The 19,610-nt window shown below is 36.8% G+C and overlaps 1 protein-coding gene across 2 annotated transcripts in view; it reads right to left on the reverse strand.

The window, feature by feature from the left end:
* Positions 1-18,321, reverse strand: part of LOC100728099 (calcium-activated chloride channel regulator 2) — a 29,749-nt gene extending 11,428 nt beyond the window's left edge. The window contains exons 1-9 of one of the 2 annotated variants that reach the window (XM_063257254.1): positions 17,687-18,286; positions 16,729-16,866; positions 14,089-14,239; positions 11,800-11,908; positions 10,419-10,578; positions 8,180-8,407; positions 4,472-4,702; positions 3,183-3,360; positions 2,506-2,609 (exon numbers count right to left, since the gene is read on the reverse strand). In XM_063257254.1, coding sequence (XP_063113324.1) covers positions 2,506-2,609; positions 3,183-3,360; positions 4,472-4,702; positions 8,180-8,407; positions 10,419-10,578; positions 11,800-11,908; positions 14,089-14,239; positions 16,729-16,866; positions 17,687-17,896 — 1,509 coding nt within the window. In that variant the 5' untranslated portion in view covers positions 17,897-18,286. Of the gene's footprint in view, positions 1-2,505; positions 2,610-3,182; positions 3,361-4,471; positions 4,703-8,179; positions 8,408-10,418; positions 10,579-11,799; positions 11,909-14,088; positions 14,240-16,728; positions 16,867-17,686 lie in introns of both variants that reach the window. The other variant, XM_063257263.1, reaches the window with a different exon arrangement.
* Between the last annotated feature and the right edge of the window lie 1,289 nt (positions 18,322-19,610).

Consider the following 19,610-nt stretch of genomic DNA (forward strand, 5'->3'; position numbering starts at 1 on the left):
ACAATGACCTGTGTATGAATTTGGGTACACACGTGTGTGTGACATGTGCAAGGTGTGTACATATGCCTGACATCATATTAAATGCTTCACTTGATCTTCATGAAAATCTTCTGCAATAAATACTATTGCTATCCTCCTCTATCAGATGAAAAGTCAGAAATATAGAGAAATAATTTGCCCTGAGTCATGCACCAAAAAGGTGGAACTAATATAAAACTTATCTGGTAGAACTGAGATAAAATGTAGCTAATATAAAACCTAACTGGGCTAGCCAGACACCTTGCATTTAATTGCTATGTATTTACAGTGGGTACAATTCTGCAAATAACTTCAAAATTTTATAATTGTTAAACACATTAGGAACACAGTACAATTGCTCAAACCTAGACACCATATGAAGTTATACTGACAGATGGCACCAAAGGTATTGTAGATTATCTGTTTAACAATTTAACAAGTGTCTTTTGGCTGTGAACTCTGTACCACACTCTGTGCCGGACCCTGGGCTGCCGAGGGGCTGGACATGGGTTTCATTAGCTCTCTAAGCTGCCTTGGGTAGTAAGGACATTTGACAACATTGATTCTTCTCACCCAGGAACACAGGATGGCTTTCCATATTTTCCAGCTTTTTCTGTTTCTCTCATCAACATTTTGGTTTTCATTACAGAAATCTTTCATCTGTGATAAATTTATCCCTGTATAAAAATACTTATGGCTATTATAAATGGAATAGCTTTCTTGACTTCTAGTTTAAAAATTCATTAGTAATATATACCAATGATATTGATTTTTGCACATTCATTGTTCTATCATGTAACTTTGCTAAATTCACTCATTAATTCTAGTAGTTTTGGTGGGTTTGGGCATTTTCTACATGTAAGATCATGTTTTCTGCAAGCAGTGACAATTTGACTTCTTTTCCAATTTAGATGCTCTTAGTATATTTTTCTTGCCTGACTGCTCCACCTGCTACCTCTAGTACAATGTTGAATAAAAAATGGTGAAAGTGAGCAAATTTGTCTCATTCCACATCTCAGAGGAAAAAAATGTCAGCTTTCCCCTATTCGGTATGATGCTTGGTATTGCTCTTGCTATTGTTACATATGACCTTTATTATTTGAGACTTGGTCATTCTATATCTAATCTTTTATCATGAAAGATATTAAATTTTATAAAGTGCCTTTTCTGCATTTATTCATATGATTATAAGGTTTGTTATTATTTATGGTGGTGTATTATGTCACGCTTATTGATTTATGTATATTGAAGTGCTCTTTATATCTTTGAGATGAGTCCCATTTGATCATGGTGAATAATTTTTTTTCATTCTTTTGCAACAGGGTTGTGCTATGCAGTTCAGGTTTGCCTTGCACTCACTTTGTAGCCCAGGCTGGTCTCAAACTCACAACAATCCTCCTGCCCCAGCCCTCTGAACGCTGGAATTATGGGCACAGGTGTGTACCACTATCCCCAGTTTGAATACTCTTTTTTAATTTGATGTTGGATTTTGTTTGCTAGTAATTTGGTAAGGAGTTTTGGGTTTATGTTCATTAAAGATACTGATCCACAGCTCTGTTTTCTTCGTTATGTCCTTGTCTGATTCTGATATTGGGGTAATACTGGCCTCATAGAATGTGTTGGGAAGAAGTCCATCCTCTTCAAGTTCTTTTGGAATTATAAAAGCAGAAATGATATTAGTTCTTGGTACAAGTTTGAAAGATCTCAGTAGTGAAATAATGAAGCCATCTAGTCCAGGGCTATTCTTTGATGGGAGGATTTTTTTCTTTTCTTTTCTATTTTTACTTCTAACGACAGAACACTGGTTATTGCCTTTGCTGTGTATATATAACCTTCATTGTAAATATTTTCTAACAATAGGGAGTTGTTTACATTAAGTTATTAACTTGGCAAGTTCACTCACCATCTGTGAGGAAACTACAGGTGAAAAATTCTTGAAACACTATTCAAATTTGTTTAAAATATCTTTAAAGTACTTAGAAAAAAATTGGCCCTTGTAAGAATGGCTTGATTAGAGCAAGTTTTTTTGTGTGTGTGACCAAAATCAATAAAATTGCCGGTAAAGAGATACTTAGAAATTTTTAGAATTTAATGAACTAGTTAATACCCCTTATTAAAGTGAGTAGCTTCACTTTAGATGCAGAAGTAAAATATAGTCTGATTGATGGAAAGTTATGGAATCAAATACATAGTTTCTTATTTTTCTTCTGGACCTGTTTCCACCCTACTCCCTCATTTATCTGCATTTAGAGCCACAAAGAAAAAGTGCTCTCACATACCTTGAAAAACTGAACTGGTATGCTAATTACAGAAAATACCTCCTAGAACTCAAAAATAAAGGCGTCAGGTAGAAACAAAGCCTAGCATTCAGGACACCAAGAACTCAGATTCAAATAAAGTGAATAAAACAGCGCAATTCCTTAGTTTCCCTTGCTTCCTCCCCCTTTTCCTGCCAAACTGTAGATGTAACGCTGAGGAAATACTGACCTGAATTGTTTGCTGAAAGATGTCTCCGGTACCCGAAGAAATTCTACTGAAAGCATCAATCATGTTAGCATTTGATTTATCTGGTACATAGAACTTTAAGCCACCTGAAATACATGAGTGGATCACTAGCTATTAACAATGGGTAAAGCAAAACAAAAAATAAAGTGTTACACCTTTTCAGATAAACATTTTTGCATCAGGGTGTTAATTTTAGGGAAGCACGAGCGATGCCCCGACATCCTATATAGCCACGTGGTAAGCAGCCTGTTCTCTGCCCACTACATAAGAACTCAGTGAATGTTTATTAAATAACTTTGGGAGCAAGGTAGTTCCCACATGATTTAAGCTGATTTCTATCTACTTATATTGCTCTATATTTACATTTATATTCTGAAATCACTGTTTTAAAATATAATTTAACACATCCTAATTTCAATGGTAAAATACCCATTTTAATTGACTATAACAAAATTAGCAAAATTTTGAATGGCTGATTTTAGTAATGATTTTAATAATTTAGTAATTGTAATCATGATTTTTAGTCACGATTTTTATGCTTTTAAGAAAACCTTTCCAATTTGTTAAATTAAGCCATATACTCTGAGTTTCCAAGTTGTGCTTTTAAATATGCAGCTCTAAAGAAATGCTCTCAAAGGTAAGTTTTTAGAAACTGTTACCTGTACGATGTGCTAATTCCTCCACTTTTTCGGCCTCAGAGGACCCCATGGCAATGGAATGAATGGTTGCACCACTGCTGAGCACGGTGGGCAAGCAGTTGCTGATGTGTTGGTCAGCGCCGCTGGTCACTAATATCATCACAGAGCCAGAAGCTTTTCCATTCAGCTTTTCAACCACCTGAACACAAGTACCAGTCATTGGAAAGCAAATGTAGTTCAGATTTTCTTACTGAATGCAAGAATTCACTTTCATTCTAAATGCCCTGGGATGCCTCTTTGCGGTCCTCTGTAGCTCCTTACACTCCAAGCCCTCTCCCAATTCAGTCCTCGTCTCTCCCCATCACAGCGCTTGTCACCCTCCATGCCACTGCCAGTTTGCTTGTGCTTGGGGACCTTTCCTGTTTGAATTGCCTTGATGTGCTCGTAGGTATCCATCACAGTGACAATGGGGTACGTTATCATAAGGCAGCCTTGCCTCAAAGTCTAGTGAGTGACTAATGAGAGGGCTTAGAGCAGTTGTTCTTGACCTTGGATACACGACAGAGTAGATGAGGAAATCCTAGGTCAGTGAAATCAGAATACTTGAACATGAGACCCAGGCATCAGTTTTGTTGTTGTTTTAGTGCTGGAGATTGAACCCAGAGCCTTAAGCATGGCCAAGTGTGTGCTCTACCACTGCTAAACACCCCCAACCTCTAAGTATTTTCTTATTCAGAGGGTTCCAGGGACAGCCTAGGTTGAGAGCCACTTGCTCATACACAGTGACAGCCACAATTTATGCTTGCTTGCTATCAGATGCTATCAACACAGGGATATAAGCTTATCTCAGATGCTTATTTAGACAAACTGTCATTCCTAAAATATACCTCTGACCTTAATTGATTCTCATACACTTGAGGTGTAGTATGACTATAGAGAGGAACCAGACACATTGATTTTGACTAGAAAATCCCAGGTTAACTGTGACCAAAACTGAGATGTCCCAGAATAAACACGGATAGTTAAGACATTGTTCAGGTGGCATTTAAGTCCCTTGGTGTTGGCCATTGTGTTCATTTATATACTAATTTCTTTGATAAGCATTTATTAAGCAACTACTACATGCCAAGTATTTTGCTAAGTAGAGTACAACAGTGACTGTTGTATGGTTCCTGACTTGAACGATGATCCACACTGCTCTCCGCTGTGATCACACTGCAGCAGATTTTCCCTCGTTAGGAATCTCAGCTATAAGGAAAGTGAAGGAAAGGATATTGATGGTGATCAAGTTTTAGGATATTCCACCGTACCTCAAATCCTTTCTTAAGCCCTGAGCAGATGCTGGTTTCTGCTTCAGCTGATGTAGTGATAGGCAGATACGAAACTAGCAGCTTGCGGTCATCATCATTGTTAATTTGGTGTAACTGTGCTCTGATCTGTCCTTTGCTATTGAAGCTGGCAATGCCCACAAAAGTATGGATTTCAACAATCTGCATCAAGTAAAATTCAGCTGCTTGTTTCAGTCGAAGAAATCTGTTAGCCTATGTCCCAAAAAGGAAAAAAGAAAACTGAGAACAGTTGACTGGCAGACAAAAGTATGACTAAGTAACTCAATTATCTAATACTTCTGATTCTTTAGAGACACATAATGCCGTTTTGAGTTGTCAAGAGTGACATCATTCTAGAACATTGTCTGATTAATTTCAGGTCCCCAAAAAGGCATGTTGTTGTGGGAAGAAGTATTGTTTGGAACAAGCTGCATATAATTAAAAACATATATCTTTATTATTTCTCTCCAGCTCAGAATTTAAAGATACATGGAACTGCCTGACATTAGGTTTGTAGTTGCTTCTCTTAAAATTCAGCCCGTAAGAGTAAACCTTACAAGCAGACCAGATAATGGAGAGGAGCAGCAGTTAGAGGATCTGATGCCTATCCTGCTGCTACTCTCTATACGGTGGTTACTTTAGGGCGGATACTGAAGTTGTAAAGTGGGAATAATAGTAACTTTCTTAATTATTGAATTAGAATTGCTATGAGGATCAACCGAGGTATGTATGTGACAATTATATGTCACTGTGAGCTACTAATCAACTTTAAAGTTACTGTCAAGGTTTTGGCAGCAGCTACTCATTAGTCCATGTGGCCTCTTGCTTTGAAGGCTGAGGGAGAAGAGAAAGGAGTAGCATGGTGCACTTCATTTAGGGATGGCGTGATCTCTGCTTCCAACACAGGCCTCGCCCTTAATATCCAGGCTTACACTTTACACCTCTTAGGACACAACACCAATTTAATATTTCATAGAAACATCAAATTCTATGCATTTTTAATTCATTGCCTCCCTTACCAAATATTGGTTCTCTTACAATATTGGGAAATAATTTAGTAGCATACATAAAACAAGGACTTTGAAGCCTGCCCTCATCACTTGATAATTATTTAACCGTAGAAAAAAATTATCTCTCTTTGCATAGCTTTAGTTTTCTCACTGCAAAATGAATACTAAACAAGTACTCAGAATATGACAGTGATCGCCAGCCTCACAACTGTCAAATCATCATTCTCAGTCCCAACCTCTACTCCCAACTAGATAAACCAGAAACGTGAAGCTTTTTTTTTTTTTACTATGCCTCTTACCAGCCCTCTGTCCCTGAACAGTTCCATCAATTCAATGACTTAATTTGTCTCAGATCCATGTCAGGTCTCCATTCCACTTGCCACTCCCTAAATTCACCCAACCCAGTGTTTGTCAGAGCCATGCCAAGCAATTCCCTTCCCCTGAACAAGACTCTTGGCCACTGCACACACTCTTTCCTTCCCCTAGAACATCCTCTCTTCTCTTCCTTCACCTCCAGCTTACCAAATGCCTCCTCATCCTTCAAGATTCAATTCCAAGTTCGTCTTCTCAGTGTAGTCTTCTGCCCTTCTTTCCTCTAGCACAGCAACTTATATCTCAGTGGAGACCTATCATTCTACTAATTATTTTATTTACATTTTGGCTTTGTCCTCCTTGTTATATTGTGAATGCTCTGAGGAGGACGGCTTCTTTCTGCCATTTCTATCTCTAGGCCATCACAATGTAAGGACCACATAAATGATTGTGTGACCATAATGGTTCTTTGACAGTTTAGTAAGAAAAAGGGATGGAAGTTTGGTTGGCATGATTTTTTACTTTGGATTTCTTTCCTACTTATTTCAGGTCTTGAGTGCAATTATTTTTCTCTTTCTATTTGTTCAACTGATAATGTATAAATTGCACCAAGACCATATTTGAGAGAATCATACCCTTTCACACTGCAGCTAAGCAACATGACAAAATTTTCCAAATCTGACTTGTATTCATGGAGACAAGCCAAAAAAAGGCAAATATCCCAGGACCACTGATCCAGAGAGTAAAACAAGATAAAATCTCTCCCCTAACAAGCACTTATTATTGACTATTAACCTCACATTTTATATTTATTGTCTCATCTATTCTTCCTCAGTGGTCCTACAACATAGGAAGTGATTATGCTGATAAATATTTAATATCTAGCTTTCTGATTTAAAAAAAGAGTCCTGATTTGTAGAAATTGTGAATTTCTATCAGAGATGTGTTACTAGCATGGCTTATTTCAGGTTGTTTACATTTCATCACTGAATGTGGAAGTGGGAAAAGATACACACAGATTCAGCAGGGAGAAATTAAACTTTATCCATATAGCTCAAGGATCAGCAGACGTGTCTTATAAGGAGCCAGGTAGTAAGTATTTTAGGTTTTGTAGGCGATACATTCTCTGTTCTACGTACTCAACTCTGGTATTATATGAAGTAAGCATAGTTAGTACCTATTAAATCAGTTACTGTGTCCCAATAAAATTCTACTTAGGGACACTGAATACAATTTTCATGTGCCATAAAATGATTTTCTTGATTTTTCTTTCTTAATCATTTAATGTATAAAATTGCTCTTATTTTGTGAGTCATGCAAATTAGACAATGGGCCAGTCTTGGCCTATGGGAATAGTTTTCCAACCCTGAGCATAGATAGTAATAATAAATAGTAGGAAAAATTAGGAAGTGATAAGTTTTGAACACTTAGCACTTTTATTCTGATATATTTTATTTATTGTAAGACTATATAGTATATTTTTTTGTGTAATTTGGTGGGAGGGGTGATGCCACTCGTATTAAAGGCCTCTTGCATGCTAAGCATACTCTCACAACTAAGCTACACCCTAACCATGTAACTGAAGTAATAACTATACTTAACAACTGGCTTGAAAGTTTCCTAAAAAATTAACAGTTAACTCTCATCAAATTAGATATTATTATCTCTATTTTACAGATGAGAAAACTGCTTCAAAGAAGTCATCTTCCTTACATAGAAAGCAAGAGAGGAAACCTATCTGCTTGATTCCAGAGACTAATCCTTCAATCCCTCTCTGAGAGCTATTTTTCCAGAGTGGATTTTCAGGAGGTTGTCAAGTTGTCAGATGACTGTATGCAGTGACATGAAAACATGAGTAGTGGACACAAATCCTCTCTGCAAATTTACATTACTACCTCAATTATGTTCACCAGTGAGTGACCAAACAGAAGATTATTTTATAAGTCATAGATTCAAAAAAGGTTTTACTTTACTACCTCAATTATGTTCACCAGTGAGTGACCAAACAGGAGATTATTTTATAAGTCACAGATTCAAAATTGTTTTATACCTTAAATGGTTAAAAAAAGAAAATCAAGAGATTGTTTTATGGCACATGAAAAATATATCAAATTTCATTGTCCTGGTCTTCATTAGGAAACTTAGAATCAAAACAAAAATGATGGTTAAAAATGAATTCTGGATTTTGTTTATTGGTTACCTCAATTTTCGGGCCACATTCTGCATTTGTTCCTCCTATCCTGTACTGAAAGAAAGGCTTTTAATTACTTCAAACCTTTTATCTCTCCCACCTTCATTCTTATCCCTGAAAATAAAAATGATTGAAAAACGATAAATGATTTACAGTGATTTTGTTTTTAGATGTTACCTCTGCCATCTTGCTAGATACATCCAGCACTAAACAGACCACTTTGTCGCCATCCTGGACAACAGAGAACATAGGAGGAGGTGGAAGCTCAGTCCCGTTCATGGGGATACTGTGACTGAAGTCAGGGGAATCCGTGATTACATCCCATGCACTTCTCAGGCTGCACATTTGGTTCTGTAGGTTGGGAGCTTCTTGGTTGTGGGTACTTGTGTTACAGAATTCAACTACCTGCAAAAAGAGCAGAGTTCATCAGAGAATAACAGCATTTCCCCCACCCCAAACACATTACTCATTCTGGATAGGTTAAAGAAAGGGTGAGATAAAAGGCAGACAGTCAACATTGCTACATTCATATACTTCTTTTCTTATGAAAGGACATCAGGCTTACGGATAAACTTTGGCACCTTCTGCTTGAAGCACCAGCTCTTGTGCTACTGAGGGCAAACTCTATTTAAGTTTATTTGCACTGGGATACAGAGAGCAGACTATCATGATCTTAAACAAAACCATCTACCTTCTTAGTGTGATATTATAGTAAAGGAACACCCCAAGAGATGTTATCTTGGCCAGCCTATTCTTTGGAAATCAATAAAATAATCCTGATCCTTTATTTATGCATGTTTATCTAATGATCTACTTCAAATATTGATCCCTGTGAGAATAGGATAAGAGGAAAAGTAACTTAAATTTACTTCCTGAAAGCTTTCATTTAGAAATATAGCTTATAATTTACTTACTAATTATTAAACAATGTTAGTATCCCACTTAAAAGTATGGTTTCCATTTCAAGGTAGCATGTCACCACCAGTTCCCAGTGGTTCTTTTCCCACAAACACTTGTATTTCCTGCTAACAGTCATGTGAACTTAAAGGTAGAATAGTTCTTATAGACTCTAGTTCCACCTCTGACTCACAGAAACTGAAGCTTGAGAACGTGAATACCACACCAGATATGTGCTTCTTAGGTGTCAGACAGGCGCAGAGCCCCCTTTGTTCTATTTGGATCTTTTTACCTGTATATCATGCCTGTGGCTAGGAGACCGTGAGACATTTGTGACTGGATGTTTTTTGAGTAGGTCTTTTAAAGGATCACAAAGATTGTGTCCTGTCACAAAGTAATATGGATTAAAATACCTGGAATTAGATTGACTGCAGATATGAAAGCAATAAATTAGAAACATAATAGATAGCATGAAAAATACAAAAAAATCACCTAAAGTTACAAATGACTCCTACCTAGCCTTGTCTAAAACTGGGATGAGGAAAAATAATCTTTTAAAAAAGCAGTATTTCAAGTGAGTGGCGTTGGTCAGCTGCAGAAACAAAGAGGAAATTCCACATAGGCAGGCACCCATACTGCTCCCAGCCCATGGAGAGGTGGCCCGCAGATGTGACTTCCAGGTCTTTGGGAAGTTGGATAGATATAGCAGGTCATGAAGGCTGATTTCTCTAAATCTCTAAATTACGCAGCTCTTTCCTATCTGCCTATATTCTCTCAGCAGGCTTCTGGTGAGAATTTAGCTATTCTATCTGCTTTCTTCAGAGAGAGCATAAGCTGGCCAGAAGACACAGGTGATGTCTTATGTTTCTTTTCAAGTGCTAGACTATGCAAAACAAAGAAAAAAGCCACTCGGCAAATAAAATTAAACTATAAAGTGATTTCATACCTCAAATCAGGAAATGTTTTTCATTTTCCTTAACCTAAAACTTTCCTATGAAAGGGTACAGAAACTCTACTACATGAAAAATTTATTTTGTGATCTCTAGAGTTTTGTAAAACCAGCTTCTCTGGAAAGCAAATTATCACTTTTCAAAAAAATTTTAAATTTGGTGATCATCTTGGAAGGCGTCTGTTTTTAATATGCAGAATAAAAACTAAATGAGTCCTAAGGACCCACAAGCTCTAGTGTAAGAATCTTTTTTCTTTTAAGTTTATTGGTACAATTTAGATATTTAAATGATCATGTTCATCGTAGGAAAATTGTACCTGTACATGATTCTTCTTTTATTTGCAGTCACTTCCCTCCCTTCAACTCCTTTTCCCTTTCTTAGTTACAAAGCTTTGTTTCCATTTTATCCATCTTTTCTCATTTTTTCCTTTTCTCTTGCTTTCTTCTTTTGCTCCGCCCCTCCTTCATTTTCCAATCTTAATTGTAATATTCAAAATATTAAAAACATGTCATATATCTTGGGAACAGATGAAATCTGATAGGAGTTTGTCATCCCAAGGAGATACTTACAGAAGATAAACTTTGCATGAACATTATTGATGCAGTTGCATTTTGGGTGCTATTGTAGAGGAACGTACATCCTTCTTTGAAAAGCTTACTAATAATACAATTCTCATGGGGGCATGGGCCTTTTTCACACACAAAAGTGCCTGCGATATCTGATGAACACCTAAAAAATAAAGAGAAACTGGGAGTTGGTTCTGTTTTAGAAACTACTATTTTTTGCTGATTTATCTTCGATAACAATTTGTTCCAAGTATTGTAGCTTGCTAAGTACACGTAAAACATTTCAAACACTGCTCTACTAAGAAAGTTAATTAATTTACAAACGCACGCCACTTTACTGCAAAGCATTTTATGTCTGTGAAAGGGGGTATGTGTTGCCAAAGAGTTTTAACAACCAGAATCAAATCAGAAGATATGAGGAACCTAGAGGAACTTTGGAAGCCCAAGTAAGGGCATAAGAAGCGATATCTTGAGTCAACACTCCTATGGATTCATGTCCCTGGATACCAAGAAAAGAAGAGAATGAACATACAATGAGGACATTTTAAAAATTTCTTTCTCAATAAGCAATCTCAAATGTTGCTGATAGGAGTGATAAGTGTCACCTTTAGGAGAGGAACCTGTGAATATCTATCAAGAATCACAGCTGAGGGGATCCTCTGACCCAGTAATTCCTGGAAGACTCAGTAGATTTAGAGACCTGCTTGCATAATAAGAAATAGTATATACATAACATTATAACTTGCAGTGTTAGTAGTAATAACAAAAGATGGAATTCAATCTAATGAACAAATTAAGGTATACCTACACAATGAATGAAATATTATAAAGCAATAATTTAAAAGAAGTGAGAAAATACATATTCATATTTATTTGAATTTTTCTGAAGAAATACTAAAAAATAGACAAAATGGCAATCAAAATGGCTATTTAAGGGCTGGGGATTTAGTTCAGCGGCATAAGCGCCTGCCTGGCAAGTGCGAGGTCCTGCGTTCAATCCCCGGTACTAATAAATAAAAAGACTTTTTAGAGAGGATGAAAGGAAACAAAATGAGGACAGTGGTGGAAATAAGACAGTTAAGAGTATAATTTTTTTATATTGTGATATTTAATCATATATTTACCTATTTTTCTTAAAATGCAATAATTGTTTAGAAAAATGAATCTCTTCCCTATTAATTTTTAGTTGCCATTAAACATTTAATTTTATTTATTTATTACATTATGTGACATTTAAATCAGTAAAAACATCTACCTCCTCAAGTGTTTATCATTTCTTTATGGTAAAAACACTCAATACTTTCTTCTTCTCTTTGAAATACATAATACACTAGTTAATTCTAGAATCAGGTAACTTATAGATTTAAAAATGAAAAGCACTCACCTTGTTGCTTTAATTTTATTTTGGCCATCCAAATAGAAAGGTTTATCGTTGTTATATTCATCAAACACTCCCCAGCGGAGATGGGCCCATTCGTGGACGAACACTCTACCTGTGGAAGAGAGAAGTTCCTGACATCACAGCAAAGGCCCTTGCTGGTAAGAAGATGCAGCGTCGTTTGAGTATACAGAACACCTCACTTAAAAGAACTGAAATACGATTCCTTCTCCTACTTCCCTCTCCATTTCCTCTTGCCCTACTCTATATAATCATAGAAAGCACGATATGAAAATATAAATAGTCCTGTAAATGCAGAGCAGTGATTTACTTCTACACCTATTAGAAGGTAGAGCAGCACCCACATGTTCCACATCATCTCATTCCCTAATGAAGTTGTCTAACAGGTTCTGTTTAGCTTCAGAGAGGCCTGAAAATTTAGGTTTGGAGCAAGGGGAAAAAGTACATCCAGGAAAGCAAATAAAGCTTTCCCAGTCCCCACTCTGTGCCATTCAAACATGCCTGACTTTTTGTTGTTTTAAAATTTTTTCTTGCAAGTAATTCTCTCTCTCTCTCTGTCTCTCTTTCTCGTTCTTTCTTTCTGGTACCGAGAATCAAACACATGACCTCATACTTGCCAGGCAAATGCTTGGGCCACTGAGCTATATCGCCAGCCCAGTAATTCTCTTATTTATAACAATGACAGAAACCTACGGGTAGGAGCTCGGATGGAAAAAACAACCACCACAATAAAAGAAGGCAGAATTCCCTCTCCAGCTTTCACTGTCTTGTCTCTGTTTTCTATTATTATTAATATTAAATATTAATAAATTATTATTATTCATGTTTATGTGTATTTCCAACTCTTATTCCAAGGAAGAACTCCATCCTAGGAACCAAATCCTTCATAATTTTACCTTTATAAATCCTATATTTCCTTCAAAGTTAAGACCAGAAACTTATTTCCTCATAAAAGTTTCCCACATCAACTATCCTCCCAAAGCATATATTTCTTTTTGCAGAGTTATTTTAAGTTGTAGGAATCCAGGAAGCATTTGCTGAATTGACTCAGGTTGAAGTGTATTGTATAATTTGGGGATCTTGGGACCAGAGGAGGAAGGAGAACACCCCCACTGAAAGTATTTAGGAGCATTTGTGCCTGCTCATGGAATTTACAAGTACTGATTATGTCATGTGTTGGTGCCAGATTATCTGCACCTTTCAGTTGCCAGGAGGAAAAATTCATGTACAGTGTTTTATAAAGGTATGATAATGTTTTATAAAGTGTTTCATAAAATGTAGTTTATAAAGTGAGTTACCACATTTTCTGCTAATTATGTAGAGGATAACAAAATCTATTTAGATTTAAATAGTGCAAAAAACTAAAACATTACTTGAAAGGCACTACTATACATTAAAAAAAAAAACTATATTTTGGGAGAGTTATCCCTTGACCAACTGACCTCTTCTCACTAGTTTTTTACTCAGTTTCTTACTCTTATTTGCTGCCCAGGTCTACAGACCTGTGACCCCAACTTGGCTCAGAAGCTCCAGCCATTGATACCTAACCAGAAACTGTAACTGTCAGCAGGGCAACTCAGTCTTCCTGCCACACGGGAAGTCCTTATTGCCCGTTTTGATGTCTTTCCTGTCTTAGTACCTCCATTCTAAAGTGCAGCCTTTGGCCTCATACTTGAGTTTCTCCCAATGTTCCTCCTGATATCCAGTTTATCCCACATTGATTTCGGTGCACCAGATCATCGCACAGCCAGATTAATCGTCTGAAAACAATGCCGTGATGGTGGCACTACTGTGCAGACGAACTGTCAGTGGAGACTTGATCATGTGGATATTTCAGGTCTCTATCACATCGCCTGGCTCTCCTATAGCTTGCATCATTTTCTCCTACCTCCAGTCTCAGCTTCTGCTGCTCTGCACCTTTGTAACACGGCTTGGGTTCCTCTGCAGCCACAGCTTCGTTCATATTCTCTCCACTGATTTCTTGTTCATCCCATTAAAGAATGATGTCAAGCTTGAAGCACCCCTCCTTTGGGAGACCAGTTCTGACCACCTTTTCTCAAAATCCCTTCACTGAATTCTTGGAACACTCTTGTCCTGGGCCACTAATCTGGCACTTGACTTTCTGGCTCACTCTCTCTCATTTTTACACATGCGTGTGGCCTCTAAGTGCTAAGTAAGACACTGACAAATTTCAGGTTTCCTGAGGTCCCTTTCAGCACAAAATATTGTGAATAATACTGTCCAGTGGCTATCTTTTTTATTAGTTACACTTACCCCGTGATCCATAGCCAGTTATCAAGTCATCATTCAGTAGGAAATTAGATGTGAAATGAATGTATTTTCCCTCTCTCCCACACCCTCTGTACTGGAGGGTATGTGGGTCATCTCCATCCACTCCTTTCCAATCAGTCACTATGACATTAGCCTGAATTGAAAGAGATACATTGTCATCTTTTACATCTCCACTGGGATGTCGGTGACAGAAACATATACATGTAATACAGCACTTTGAACTGTACACCTAAGATTTGTGCATTTTGCTGCATGTAACCCAACTTAGAAATTGGATAAAAATGAAAGAAAAAGAATGCTTTCTAGGTTGGGTCTAGAATACTCACAGCTAAATATATATTGGCACTGTGAAACGGTTTCAAATGCTTGGCAAATTTCCATGAGACTTCATTTTCTCTTTTGACCTTCTCATTTTCCAGATTAAAATATTCCAAAAAATCCACACTATAAATATCTGATATTATAAAGCATTTATTACAATGTAATAAAATAAAGCAATTTTAAGAGCATTCATATATACTATTTAAATTTGTACTGTTAAGAATTACAGCTTTTTGCAAACAATTATGGCTTATTTCATCACTGAAGGCCAAAGAACATGTTTCTCTTTAGCCTTGTTCTTTCATTTCTCTAACCAATTTGATCAGGAAAACAATCAGTCTAATGAAATTATATTTCATCTTATGCCATGACCATTTAAACTCCAATTGCTAATATGCGACATTTTGAGTCCAAAAATAAAGTATCTGTTCCAATAGCCATCAAGACAGCATAATTTTTATATATAACTATTTTTCATTATTTTTAGGAAGAATGATTACTTACTGTCTCAGATCAACCCTTGTAACTTAAGGTAATAAAGGGAGACTGGTTGTGAAACACTTAGATCCCATATGTATATATCATTATATGTAATATATATGTATATGTGTAAGACACTGAGGAGCAGAGGAAAATATTTTAATTTTAATTTTCCATATTTCTATATATTTTTATTTTTCTAACAAACACAAATTATTATAATTTTTAAATTATTATTTCCACTTATTTTTAGAAAGCCAAGGGTATTGCTAGGTAGCTTTTACAAAAGACTGATTATTCTCTAAGTGTTTATATAACTGACATTCTGAAGTTGAAGGAAATGACATTCATGAGATACATAAACAGAATTCAGTGACTCTTCTTTCCTCTCACCCTTCTGTCTAGTCATAGTCTTATGTATGGATGACTTATTTCTCTCCTGGCCTTTAACATTAGGAGTACTACTACCTTTGATAAGTACCTAGTTTTGATGCTGGGTGTCTCCAATAGTTTCCAGTTTTACTGAAGGCCAAATTGATTAACATCCTTTCTGTAGAGAGCAAGAGCAAACATAGTTTACCTTAGGGGTAACAGCACAGGTTTTGAAGTTGAATCAACATTCAAATTGTAGCTCTCCAATTTATTAGCTCTTTCACTTATAACAATATTCTTATTTTGTATGAGACTCAGTTTTCTAAGATGTAATTACAGCAACTAATTTCAGGCTCCATAAGAAGTTAACAATATATGTAAAAGATCTGGCACTTAGCTGAAGCTGTCTTCCTATTTTAGTCCAGTTCTCCTATCTTATCTCATCTCTATGGCAAGCATTACTGAATGCTTTCATTGGCTGTGAATCAAATGCTTTGAAAGGCTTCTTTAACTTCTTAAGGACTTTCGGGTGCCTGTCAATATTGCTATATCATTTAATTCCTGAGAGTAAGTAAGAATGAAAACAATCTTAAGCTATTTCATACCAAAAGACACAAAGAAGGAACAAGAGAGTTGTGCTACATGGTCTAGCTATACTGATTGCGCTGGAGTTGCTGACATCAATTCCACTCCACTGCTGAAACCCTGAGTTAAATTCTCAGTGTCTCTTTTCCAGGGCCTTCTGGTAGCTGTGACTGGCTCTTGTTCATGTTAATTTCCAGCAGTCACTTGCCAAACTTATTTGATATTTATTTATAGTGTACATACTGCTACATGCTAGGCATCCTCATTGGTGCTTACTTGTGATGTGAGAATCTTTCAAGGTTAAGTTCTTTTCCAGTTGCAGAAAAAAAGGTAGCCTTTTCCCCACCCACTCTTACCTTTAATTAGAATATTGGACTTTATTTAAGGTGAAATTCTGATGATTTGCACCATGAAAAAACTCATTTTTTAATATGCATGGGTGACTTATGTTCCCATCTAGACATGCATGTTTCTGCCCCTAATGGAATTATAGCTGAAATTGTTCCCCTCACTGGTCATCCTCAGGAGGATATAACTGATTCTTGGTCCTCAACCAAAAATTTCTCTGAAGATCCTCCAAGTTATAAAGAGGCCTTCTGAGAAGCTACTTGGGCAATCGCATTTTACTTAATTTTTTACTCCACAATTTGCATTCATTTATTTTATTTCCAAATATTTTTCTTTTTTCTATTAATTTTTTATTTTAACTGACATAACTTCATATGTTTATGGGGTATGGTCATGTATTTCATTAGTAATACTGCCCAGAAATATTTGTATATTAACCCAAATAACACAGTATATTTTGGTATTTTTTCTCTTCCAGTGTAGTTAAATTTATTTAATGAAATCCCGGCTTCTTACCTTTTCATATGATTCTTGTTTTACTTTGCTGTAATTGTTAGCTTTCCATGTGGCAGGTATCAATATCTGTATATTTCTGAAGAACACTCTTCTCTTGGTAGCATTGAAGAGGTAAAAAGAAGCTTCAGTTATCATTTCCTATACACCAACCAAAGGAAAATTTATTTTATCTTTTGTAAATCATTTATATTTTGGCACTCTGTGTGAAAATACAGGAGCAAAATTAAAAAAAAATTAATAGTGGAAGAGAGGAAAAATTTAATGTGGAAGAGAGGAAACTACATGTCAAAGCTTGCCCTTGTGGTTATCCGAAAATTTTGAAAGAGCTTTCAGCTTTCACAAATCCTTTTCATTTCATACCTGTAGGCATGTTCAAGACCACACCTTGTAATGATACAGTTTTCACTTAGGCAATACCAGAAAGAGACTCTTAAGTAATGATCTTTCCTTGGTATATTAAAGTGAAAGCACCTACTTTCAGAACATTAGGTGAAAAGATAGTTTTGTTCTCTGGCACTCAATACAGACTTTCTGTATTGAGTCTGAGAATTTTCGGCCTCAGGATGAGATTCAACAAGATGATTCTAGTAAGTACTATCATGGTTTTTCATCAAATACCCAGCCTTATTTTATTGTTATTTTTGTAAGCTGTTATCCCGAAGACAATCATGTAGGAAAACAATAACAAAGTGAAAATTACAGTAACAGAAACAACAACAACAACAAAGAAGACTACAGGACCATAATAACAGACAAGAAAAAAAGGGCTAGATCTATACTCTCTGGATTAGGTGAACACAATTAGTTGAACAAACTGGCTTGGTCACAATCGTAATTTTTGGAGTTCTCTTTAAGAAGCTCTGTTCAAATGCAAACCAGGTGTAGATTTTAGCTTTTTAATGAAGGCTACAGGTCTGATCTACTGAGATTGTAACCTTGATTTGTAATTGCCACTCACCTTAATGTTTGGGATGAGATTCTGATTCTCAGGTACCCATGGATTAATTGCGACGAGTAATCCATCATATCCATTGTCTCGAAGCTGCACTCCAGCTCCCAGGAATACAAGCTCTGGGCTTAGAGCAACTAAAAGAGTCACAAACCTCAGACTGCAGAGGAGGCTTACATTGTCCCTGTGTGTCATGTTGTAGAGAAGTCTCCTGTTCATTCACAGGGGGCCTGCTGGGCACATTGGATCTGTTGTTCAGTGTAGAAGTAGATGGTTTCTTCTCGTACTTGGAAGGTCTGAGAACATTTCATGAAGGAATTCCTACACTAAAAAATCTGGGGTGGATCTGTCTGAGACCTGTCTCTACAAGTTCTTTTCCTCCAAGGCAATGCCACACTTGACTCCTCTGTGGTTGAGATTCCTCCTGATTCATAGTTGAGCAAGAATCCTTCCACCCCTTATTCATTCTGTATCTTTTCAGAAGACAGAGGAAAAGACCTCTTAGGAAACTTAAAAGGAGGCAGCCTGCCTTGCCGGACTGGGAATCAGTGTATTCAGACTGACTAATCCACTTGCTGTAGAAACACAGAATTCTCTGGTGATTTTCCTTTACTTATCCTTGGCAGCCTCCTGTCAGTTAGCAAAACTACTTCCATGCTACACTTAGGTCATTGTCTTTGTTGGCTGTAAGATTTCTTTGCCTGCTGATTTTGGAGATTTAGAAATCCATCCTGCAGCCTTGTCCCTAGAGCTCTGGGTCGGGCAGCCTGGCAGGCTCTCAGCTGATGGCTGGGGTTAGGGTATCAGATATCCCCTGGGGAGGGCTAGTGCCAAGAAGTTAGATGCTCTGTGGGCCACAGGCCTTTCTCTGACCTTGCGTCCTTTTTCCCTCTGGACCAAGGAGAAGAATGGATCTCTCTCCCAGCATCTCTCCCCTGAGGACAAGACCCTGCCTCTGTAGATGTATTTTACCTGTATCTATCAGTGGATTTAGTACATAGTAAGCTTTGCAGTTTACAAATTAGCCCATTTAAACATCAATTTCCTGATAGTATAACTTTCACATCCATTTTTTAAAGAAGACGCTGAGTATCAGAAAGATTATGATAATTAGCCAGTGGGGGAGGGAACTAATTTCTATTGAGTGATGGTTTTTATTATTCCATTTTATGAGTGACAAAACTGAGGCTCAGAAAGTATAAAAGATTTGTTCATGGTTGGGTTTATTGTCATGGTGCTAACATGAGACCAACTGATTCCAAATGTCATTGTCTGTCATTTGACTATCAAATACCGCATGAACATGCTTTTTCTCTCCTTTTTTTAATGCTACACAGAGTGGAAACTATCAAAGAGTTATCTAATACTGGGGAAGTTTTATTCACTGGAGTTCAGAGTCAGCAAATCCACAGACTTTTTGTCACCTGCAGATTTTTCTCCGCTGTGGTTTCCTCCCTGAATGCTGCTGGGGTTGGGGAGTAGCAGGCAGCGAAAGATCTTTCTGCTTCTACTCCAGAGCTTGGATGTCTCACAAAGACTCTTCTCTGCTCTACCAGCCATCTTCAGGGTCAGGTTAATGTTGTTCTTATTTCCCTAAAAACTGGAATATTCTGGTATCTTTGGCAAGGCAAATAATCATAGCAACAGACAGAGTTTAACCAGCACTTACCATCTAGATATTTTGCTTATTGAGTACAATCCTCATTTTATAAGTAAGTAATATTACGATCTTCATTTTGAAGATGAGGAACTGGGACTTGTTAAGTTCCATAAAACAGAAAAAATAATGTCCACCTCACTGACTAGTGGAGAAAAGTATTAGTTAATGTATTCAACAGTACCTAGCAGATAGTGACATAAATATTAGCCATCACTGCTATTGCTACCATCACTTGACATGCATAAACCTTTCTCTCCTCCTCTCACAAATATT

The sequence above is a fragment of the Cavia porcellus genome, unplaced genomic scaffold (assembly GCF_034190915.1).
Source record: "Cavia porcellus strain 051 isolate PalLab524CR breed Dunkin Hartley unplaced genomic scaffold, mCavPor4.1 scaffold_1, whole genome shotgun sequence".
In the NCBI taxonomy this organism is placed as follows: domain Eukaryota; kingdom Metazoa; phylum Chordata; class Mammalia; order Rodentia; family Caviidae; genus Cavia; species Cavia porcellus.